General features: G+C 36.9%; 1 protein-coding gene and 1 long non-coding RNA gene across 2 annotated transcripts; one reads left to right on the top strand and one right to left on the bottom strand.

Annotated features, from left to right (window-relative positions):
- Positions 1-240: 240 nt before the first annotated feature.
- On the bottom strand, positions 241-2,006 carry LOC103927431 (NAC domain-containing protein 72). The gene is made up of 3 exons (XM_009336352.3): positions 1,686-2,006; positions 1,312-1,580; positions 241-1,201 (listed from the first exon to the last, which is right to left on the bottom strand). The coding sequence occupies exons 1-3, from the start codon at positions 1,864-1,866 to the stop codon at positions 641-643; spliced, it is 1,011 nt and encodes a 336-aa protein (XP_009334627.3). The 5' UTR covers positions 1,867-2,006; the 3' UTR covers positions 241-640.
- A 4,517-nt stretch (positions 2,007-6,523) lies between these two features.
- Positions 6,524-8,767, top strand: LOC125477956. The gene is made up of 2 exons (XR_007258796.1): positions 6,524-7,431; positions 8,430-8,767. It is a non-coding gene; the product is annotated as an uncharacterized LOC125477956 (long non-coding RNA).
- The last annotated feature ends 1,552 nt before the right edge of the window (positions 8,768-10,319 follow it).

The following is a 10,319-nucleotide window of genomic DNA, read 5'->3' as shown; positions in this document are numbered from 1 at the left end:
CTTCTCGGTCACAAACTGCCTTTTTTTATTTTTTTATTTTTCCAGCTAATTTGAACATTTTAATATCTCATTTGGAAATGCTTTAAAACTATTTGTCCTAATGTACATAATAATGTAATATTTGCGTTCATTTCTTATTTTACAAATGGTATTTCTGCTCCAAGATAGACTAAGCAAAAGAGACGCTTTAGGACGAGGATCGAGTTGAAAGTTAAAAAGAATAGGATGACGCAATTATAATTTGATTTGGTGACAATCAACAATCACCGTTAGAATTTGACTTTTCAATCTTATTTCACACGAATGGCAGCAGCTGCAAATTTTGACCCGTTTTTCTTTGACAACTGGATATTACATTCTAACTGCCGTAATTTGTTATACAAAGATTCTTTGTTTTGAGTTCGTTGAATCTGCGGCCTTAAACTAGCAAAAACAGAGGACAAATCTCCATTCATCCTTTTCATGCCACCCCCTCCCAGACTTTTTTTTTTATAATCTAACCCCAAACCCCAAAATGTTAGCCCAAAGAATCCAAATTATTTACAGAAATGCACTCCTACGTGATTTTTCTTCCCAAATGCACTCCATCGATCCCTTCCTGCTTCCATTTTGCCTTATTTTCGACTTCTGACTTCCGACTTTACTGCCAGAGCCCGAACACGCTGGGCCGGACCGGGTAACAAATGTTCTGAGAGTGTTGCTGGAAGAAGTTCGAGTTATCCACCCGCTGAGTTCTGAGTCCGCTCTGCACCTCCTCCTCCGCCGTCTTCCCAACCTCTCCGGCGGCCATTCCACGTGGCAGAGAGGCGGGGTTGAAGGGAGACACGTCATTGTTATTGAAATTCAAATTCATTTGTCCTTGGCCTTGCTCAGTCTGATTATTGAGATTGAGTTCTGGCGCCGAGTTGAGCCCGGCGAGAGTCGCCCAGTCGAAGTTCCCGGAACTGGTGTTCTGAAAATTAATCTTGCTGTCCTGCTGCTGCAGCAGCGTCTTGAGCGAGTTTATCCGGGGCAGGGTGAAGTTCTGGTCGTCAATATCCGGCAACCACTCGAGCACGTCGTCGAGCTGAGAAGAGCACGATGACGACGAGCCGTTGCTGTGCTCTTTGCTCGAAACGCTCGTAACGGGCTTCTGTGCTGCCGCTGCCGCTGCCGAGCCGCTGCTCTTCTTGTAAATACGACACAAAACCCATTCATCCAACTGTAATCCAAAATTTAGATTAGAATATCAAACGAAATAAATTTAAAAAAACAATCGCTTGAATAATTTAACAAAAATATAAGAAAACACGAATTAAATTAAATAGTTACCTTGGAGCTGCCATTTTTGCGAGAGGGCTCGATGAGGCGATACTCGTGCATAATCCAGTTGGTCTTGGTGCCTTTTGGGGCTTTTCCCACATAGAAAACAAGTGCCTTTTTAATCCCAACTTTTCTACCTTCAGTTGTAATAACCTTATCAGTTCCAGTTGCCTTCCAGTACCCGGACCCAGCAACCCGATTGGGTCGCGACCCATTCGGGTATTTCCGGTCCCTCGGACTGAAAAAGTACCATTCTTTTTCCCCAAATATCGCTTTGCCTGTAAAACCAACATCGAATTTAGTTCAATTTAGCACCACGTTAAACATTTCAAAAGTGGGTGCTGACAAAACAGAAAAATTAAAAAATGCATTGTGGTTCTTACTTGGTAAAACCCAAGGATCAAACTTGTAAAGATCAATTTCAGCAATTATTTGCAGATTGAATTGGTACCCAGCAACCTTGCGGCAGAGGTACTGAACCAGAAGCTCCTCGTCCGTCGGATAGAATCGAAACCCCGGCGGCAGGCTCAGCTGAGAAAGAGGGTCGGTTTCCGGCACACCCATTATTCCGGTGATAAATTTACGAGCTCGAAATTGAACCGGGAAGATTCGAGAGAGAGAAGTTGAAACAGAGGAGAGAGACAGATTTGAAATTTCTGAAGTTTCCAAATCCTCAAATATTATTTCTTTTCTTTTTTTTCGATCTCCGAGATATGGCGGTTATATATAGTGGAGAAGGGAAGGGGGATAAGTACGGTCCATTTGTCGTGCTGCAGAATGGTTGGGGCCCACCAGAGTTTCTCACCGTTTAAAAACTGCCACGCGCCCCCTTTTAAAGTTCGACATTATCCTGCGCCCGACCTTATCCGATAACGAGTAAGGTTCCGGGAGGTTTCGGCGCGTGCACCTTCAGAATATTACTGTGGTGACACATCCCGTAATCGGACGCGTGTCAGAAGGAGGCGAAATTAAAAAAAAATTTGGCGCGAAAGGCGGTGGTTCGCAGATCTTTTGAAAGTCTGTGAGGCGTTTTCCACGCGTGCTTTAACCGACGTCGGCGTAGGAAGCATGGGACACGTGCCGACACGTGGACAGATTGGAGCCAAGTTAGGCAGGTATTTTGTCAAAAGATGGGAAGGTTGATAAGAGAAATTTTTCATTATGATCGGAATATATACTACGTGTTTTTATATAAGTAATATGAAATTTTATTTTTAAAATTACTAATTTTTTGATATATATATTTTATTATTTGTATAATAACACATAATGTATCATCTCGTATTCTGATCGCATTAAAAAATATCTCGGGTTGATAGGAAAAGACAACGAAAAAAGAGGTGTGACGGTGTCGAGGTGGCATAAGAAATTTGGGTTACGGTGGGAATTTTATTGGTATACTATTCCTTTTTAACCGTTAAATTTTAGTAAATTATTATATTTACTAAAAATCTAAGAAGTAAACTATTGAGAATTACACCTGCTAGAGAGACTCTTTGTACGTGAGATTCCTTATAAATTCTAATTAATTTACATATAAAAATAAAAAATATTGTGTAAAATAGTTTATGAAGAGTCTCACTTTTTATAGTGTCGTTAACATTTCTCAAAATTCTAATTGAAATAAAATTTTCTGTATAATCTAAATTTTTTAGCCATTAAAGTACTGCCACTTAATATTATTGTCTAGTAGCATTTTTCTTCACTTGTAAGTGAGAAGTTTTAGATTCGCTTCTCACCAAACATAAATTTGAACCATTTTATTACTAGCTTATTTAGAGAATTATCTCACTCCTTCACCGCAATAGATAATATCTTACTTGTTAAAATAAAAGAAAACCATTAAATTATTGTATTTGTTGTTCATATTATTGCTTTCATTTTAAGAAAAACTATTGAAAAGAGTTTTGAAAACTTTGAGTTTTAACGAAAAAGACAAAAATGTATTGTAAGTGAATAGTACCATGATTGACCTTTTAGAGTAAAAATATGATTTTTCGTTAGAGTGAATAGTATTAAGAATTTTTGGTTAAAGTTTCATTCTTTTTAATATTATTCTTTTGGATGTGCGTGTGCGTGTGCGTGTGCGTGTGTGGTAGGTGAGGAATTAGGGTTTCTTTCACTCATCAGCCACTAAGAGCTAGCTTACAAGTATGATATGATGGCATTTTTAATACATGGGTTTGGACTTTTTGTTCTGTGATTTATTTAATGCGAATTTTAACAAAAAATTTTCGATATTGTTTACTTTAACGAAAAATCATATTTTTACATTAAAAAACTAATTATGATACTATTCACTTTATTCTTTATTTTGTTTTTATAATTAAAATTCAAAATTTTCAAACTATTTTCATTAATTTTCTTTTATTTATTTTAAATTATATTGGGAATTTGTTAAAATTGATGATGTGGCACGGTCAAGATATGAGAGGTGGAAAGGGCTGCCGAAAGTTTTTGATATATTTCGAATTTCTACTTAGTGCAAACGTGGCCATCTAACAACAATATATTTCGTGGGTCAAATGGGGGCACGTAGAGGAGGGTTAAGATTAATATATCACAAGTGGTGTCTGCGGGGATCAAGTTTTGACAGTACAAGTAGGAGTCGATGTTTTTTGTGTAAAATAAAATGGCAAGTTTACAAGGCTACAAGCAAATGTGGGGCAATTGGGTGTTAAGTTAGATTTGAAGATTGGGGACTTTGATTTCTGCCACGTGCGGATTGTATAGTGCTAGGTGGCGGCAGCTGAATGGTTTTGTGTGGCTTTTGGACGGCTTTGGCTTTGAAAAAAGGCATAAAACTTGTCATGCGAAACAAAGATTCGGCACCTACTTTTTAGTTTTGCTTCAAAGACTTGAACTTGCGCTTTGACTCACAATGCTTAATAATTGTTCGTTTCAAAATTTGGTTTTGATAGATTTGACCAAAACTTTTTTGTTTATGGCATATTTCCATCTTAATGTTGTGACATTGACGCACCTGCAAAATTGTAATTTCAAGCATAATCATATTTCAAATTATGATAATCTTTTACAGCGGAATAGTTTGTCATTTGAAATGATAAACTCATCATTTTTAGTTTTTTACATAATTAGACCATTTCTAACTCCAGCGTCTAAACTCCCAGAATTGAGCCCCCTATTTTTAACTATTCATAAGTTTGAAGTTAGTTAGTTTTTTCCTCAGACGGTAAGCGACCTATAATTTCCATTCCCAATTTTATAATTTGTTAATTTTTTTTATTTTGTTAAATTCTTTTTTTGCTAATAATTTTAGAATTAGTTTTTGTATAAGCTATCTTGTTTTATTTTTACGAACATTTTGATGTAAAAAAATCAAATTCCGAAAAAAAAAATATTTTTGAGAAAATATATCAGTTAGTGAACAAATGAAGGAGTACTTACAGAGTTTCAGAAGATTTTTGGTGTTGAATTTGATTTGGATTAATTAACATTATTATTTGATTGTTAGCTTTAAATTTAAGCTTACGTTAAAATTGATTAAATTAGATTTGAGTTTTTGGATCACAACCGTTGGAAATTGATGTGGCTAGTCATGTCACAATGGATCAAAACTAGGATGTCACATCCCGACCCGGGGCGGATCACTTCCCAGGCCGACTCCACCACCGTAGCACGATATTGTCCGTTTTGGGCTTACCATTCCCTCACGGTTTTTGTTTTTGGGAACTCACGAGCAACTTCCCAGTGGGTCACCCATCATAGGATTGCTCTAGCCCCCTTCTCGCTTAACCTCGGAGTTCCTACGAAACCCAAAGCCAGTGAGCTCCCAAAAGGCCTCGTGCTAGGTAGGGATGGGAATATACATTTAAGGATCACTCACCTGGACGATGTGGGATGTTACATAGGAGCTCGTGCAGGCCATTGACAACGACTCTATAATCTAGATCGTAAAAGGAATGAGTTTTGTGCGTTCACCCGCAAACAATTTGTCTAGTCTAATGCATCTGTTACGCAAGGCCCACGTGGAAAATACATCCTTTGGAGATATTTTTGGCCTAAATTTTGGATTTTTGTTTTCCACCCTCCCCCTCTCTTGGAGATAGCCTTATGTTTAACTATGTTTATTGCTTTCGTTTGATTTAATCACTCCAGTGATCATAAATAAAAAAGGCGTGCAAACTGCAAAATGCTTAAGAAAAGTGTGATTTATGAAAATCTTTATCAAGCATTATCTTAATAGTTATTTTTTTCCTTTTAAGTTATTGAACACCCCATTCTAAATGCCACGCATATATGATTTATAAAAATCTGAGTCGTATATTCTTTACCACTTTTAGTTATGTTGGCTTTCTTTACCACTTTTAGATATTTTGGCTTTCTTTACCACTTTTAGTTCTTTTGGCTACTAATCAAGAGAGGACACATACATAGACTTGATTCGTAGATACGAAACCAAATGGTCCTAGCCAATAGAAAATGTACAAATACACACGAGTAGATATTTTGTTAAAGATAAAAGGATTAAAGTGTAGTAAGATGTGACAACCAGTCCAATACATGATTACCATATCATGTTTAATTTCTCATGTCTAATCCCCATCTCATGTCGATCTAATCCCCATTTTCTCAATATGCCTTGAACTCAGAAGGTTATCCATTCCAATCCAATTCTTTAGACAAAAAGAGGTTATAGTATGTAATCATTTTAAAGGTTTATTGTTCCAAACAAACTACCTTGACCACTCAAATTAATAAATTTTGAATTTAGATCCCATCATTAAGAGAGAGAGAGAGAGAGAAAAAAAAAACTGTTCAATTAGTTCGTACCTTCGCTTGAATATTCAACTTCAAAACTTAACCAGATTAGACATACAATTTCATATTGCTTTTGGATTTTATTGACATCCAAAGTTCAAATCCAGACCAATGACTCCATTTTGGAGCTGAAGATATTATTAGTAAAACGATCCACCCTTCTCTGTCAAAGGAGGATTTTAATAAATAACTGTTAAAGTATTCTAAGTGGTTATTCTATTATAGGTAACGAAGAATTCATACATATGTTAGACTTTTCTAGCCAATCTTATCAGTTTTCTAACTATATGCATCCTTTAACACCAACATTTTGACTCTCTAATTTAACACCGTAATAGTTAATAAGGGGAGTACTAGTAAACATTTTAACTTGACGATTTTCTTAATTTTCAAATTGATGATTAATTGGGATCGATCGATGATTACGTCGTTGCTTAACTCTACATTCTCCGTCTGTACCTGAAGATTTTCAACTCCATATGTACATGCAAGCTAGCTCATCCGCATCACTTCATTTTGCTGCTATAAACGTGAATATTGTGAGGCATACATAGAAAACAGCGACTTTTCAACTTGACCATAGCAATACCTGCCTTCGTCTTCATTTTAATTTTTTTTGGTATTAATTATTATGAATTTGGGTTATTTTTCTTTTGCATTGGCAAATCTTTATTTTAATTAAAATTTTTGGACCTGGTGCATAAGTAAATCACAACATTGAATCGTTTCTATAAAAAAAGGGCATCATCTTTTAAGGATTAAGTTTTTTTATTTTATTTTAATTTTTATATTTTCAAGAAACGATATTTCATTAGATAGGTTTTAATCATACATCAAGACGTCTATAGACATTTATGATGCCAAGTATGGGTGGACAAACGAGTACAAGAACCATGGGTCGGGGCGGGTACGGGCAGGTTCCAAATGTTTTAGAAACTAAACGGGACGGGCCGGGTCTTAAACCCTAGAAAAACGGGGCCCTGGACCGACCCGTTTCTAATTATAATGAACGGTTGAGATTGAATGATACCCTATCATTCAATCTGAACCGTTAGTTTCAACCCTACCTTTAATCGTCCAGATTTCCATTTTCCAGAATCTGATCTGTCTCTCACTCACTCCCACCTCTCCACGGACCACGACCGTCCGTCACTTCCAATCCCTGGACTCCGACGACATCCCAGAGGACCCAGCCCATCACCGCCGCCGCAACCAACACAACGGCACCACCCACCAGCCATCCTCCGCGACGACATCCCAGGACCCAGATAACCCAGGTCCCAGAACCTCGATTCTCTCCTCTTCGAATTCGCAATCTCTCTCTCGTCGCAGCCTCTTCGTTCTCAGGTAAAAACCCTAACAAACAGTTCGATCTCGCGTCTCTCTTTTATTTGATTCGTATTATTGGTTTGTGGACTGAGTGATTCGCATCTAAGTAAAAACCCTAAGCAAGTATTCCGGTTATTGACGTTTAATTGTTCTGTAAATATGTGGTAATTGTTCTGTAAATATTGGTATTTGGAAGTGTTAAATGAAAGTGGAAATGCATAAATGCCTCAGATTTCTGGATTATTGTTCTGTAAATATGTGATAGTATTAACACTATATGAATACCAAGTTAAGCATCAGTACAATAAAACTAAATAGAATCTAAACATCACAGGATACCCTGATGGGTGGAGTAGATTCAGTATTATCCTTTTGAAATTAGGATTCTCGTATTCTTTTTCGATGCATGTGGAAATGGGGTTTCAGCTCCCTCATCTAACCCCAGTCCCTGATGCACGTTTCTGGAACAAGCGTGCAGCCCCTTCTTCATTTGTGGAACCAGCATGTTATAGTTTTCCTCCTTTTGGGGTCGAGCTCTAAACAGTCAATAAGTTCTATTGATTTGCTCCTATTGTGGGCTGCCATTGGGAGTAGGAGTTTGAGTCAATAAGTTCTATTGATCACACACACATTAAACTTAAAGTAAGAATGACATGGGCAGGCCATGAATGTAGGAAACTATTAAGTGCTTGGTTTCCATTTATGAGATTACTTTCCAACAATTCATGTAAGAGTATTTTGAAAGAAGCAAATCAGTATAATATGGTTGGATATTAGCTACGGTAACACAGGTATTGATAGATTCATGTAGTAATTTTGCTTAAATACCATTTTAAGAAAGAGAAGTTTCTTGTGTCATTGATATCATTGTTTGCAACGTACGATTGAGCTATTAGTGGCTCTGTTGATTATATCCACCCTGCCCCATCTGTTACTATGTCTCCCTCTTTCTCTCGCATATGGATGAATTTAAGTTTTGTGCGTTGCTGGGTATTAAGGGTATACTTCTTTGATAGTGTCAGGAAGAAGCCGAAGAGGAGGAAGAAGTAGAGTCTGAAGAGGAATCAGAAGAAGAACAGGAAGAATCCGAAGTCAGTATACTCATTATTTGTTCTTGATTATGTGTCATGATCTGTTTGACCTAGACTTTACTTGAAAGCTACAAAATTCTTGATTTTAGTAGTTTGCATATTTCTGTTTCTGATGAATTGTTGTATATTAAAACATATTAGTTCACTTGTTGCCGTCGTATCATGTGTTTATGGGAGTACCATTAGTTGACTTCTAGTTTATCTTCTCATCTAGCCGTGTAAAGATATATTTTTGCTATACATGTTGGCCTGTTTACTTTGAATTCTGAGCTGGAACTGGCATTTCTTAATCAATTTCAAATGGAATGACTTCGTACTCAGAGATCTGTGCAGGGCGTAGTGCAAAATCTGCACTGCACTGAAAAAAAAAAAAAAAAAAAAAAACCAAGGACCCGTGGACCCGTCTTGAATCGGCCTGTTTCAACCGGGCTAGGTTAGGTTCGGTTCCAATATTAGAATCTACTATTCCCGGTCCAGCCCGACCTGTTTCATTTGCACCCAGGTTTGGTCCGGTTCCTTCAAAATTGGGCTTGGCTTGGTCCGTGCCCACCCCTAATGCCAAGTAATACCCAAAAAAGAAAACTATGCACATGACAACATTTAAGCGAAACCCTAATGTAACTTATAACGCTAAACCTTGACTGCCACCAAGAATCAAAGTTGTGCCCTTGTAGAACTTATTGCCTCTAATCATATAAAGAACATCTGAAATAATTGACAGATCTGCGATCAGTTGCACATACAAGCAAATAGAGTCTTGATTGACTTAGGCAAAAAGCATATTAGCATGTCGTAACAAAGTCTTTAAATCGGTGATAGATTGATGTTTAAACCAAATTTTTGCTGAATGTACTCATGCTAATTACATTGTATTTATTTTATGTTTTAAAATATATCAGCAATTATTTCTTAAAATATATTAATAAATACGTGGGTATATTATTTTTAGAGAGCTTTCTATAGAGAGACAAAAACTTTCACTATATTTCAAGGAACTCTACTAGTTTTTAAACACGTGAATAAGAGACAAAAACATAAAAACAACTAAAGCCCAGCTTAAAAATATGGAAACAATGTTTTAAAATACTAGCTATATCTCTAAGGCTTATAGAATCCGACCCTCATAAGTCCAACAAAATTAATATGTGTCATAAGCTCAACCCATTTTGTGACTATGCAGAATCAGTTCTGAAACTATATGCAAAATTAGTGTATCATTTATTACTAGAACCATTTCAACCTATCCTTGACCATTTTTGCATAATCAGTTCAATTCGTCCTTGATCATTTTTGCAGAATCAATTCAACCCGTCCTCGATATTCTTGCAACCTTTGAGTCAGTTTTTGTTTGAAAAGGAAAGGTAAATCAGGCAGAAAAAATTGTTTTCAGGCTGGATATGCGAAGGGCTATGGAATGTTTGAATGGTTTTTTTTTCGGAGAAAATGATGTAAATTATAGGGTTCGCTTTACGAAGTTAACAGGTGGCTTTAGACGTGGTTATAGATAACATTGGAGCTATTAGAGGTCTTGTAAAAATGAGAGTTCCAAGTTTGATCTCCGTGTTAGCTATTGAACTTTACTCGATTGTTGGAATTGGCAATAAATATATGCTTCATTGATGCCTCTGATCGTGGAATTGGATTCAGCTATAGCTATGCAGATGTAATCTGGAAAATGAGTGCTTTGCAAAAGGGAGGTATGAGGACGAAGTTTGTCTTTGCATTCTACAACACCACATTCTTGTGACTCATATTTCAGGAGGGGCTAATGCGGTGGCGTTTCAAAGTGCTCGTTTAGCCTTCAGAAGTACGGTT

The sequence above is a fragment of a genome, unplaced genomic scaffold (genome assembly GCF_019419815.1).
Source record: "Pyrus x bretschneideri cultivar Hongxiangsu unplaced genomic scaffold, Pyrus_bretschneideri_v1 Contig23, whole genome shotgun sequence".
NCBI lineage: Eukaryota > Viridiplantae > Streptophyta > Magnoliopsida > Rosales > Rosaceae > Pyrus > Pyrus x bretschneideri.
This window is presented reverse-complemented; position numbering and strand designations above follow the sequence as displayed.

Coding starts and splice junctions, on each gene's coding strand:
- LOC103927431 (XM_009336352.3), bottom strand. CDS start 1,866: ATGGGTGTGCCGGAAACCGACCCTCTTTCTCAGCTGAGCCTGCCGCCG. Junction 1,581..1,685: donor TGATCCTTGGGTTTTACCAA/GTAAGAACCACA, acceptor TTGGTTTTACAG/GCAAAGCGATATTTGGGGAA. Junction 1,202..1,311: donor GCAAAAATGGCAGCTCCAAG/GTAACTATTTAA, acceptor TTTGGATTACAG/TTGGATGAATGGGTTTTGTG.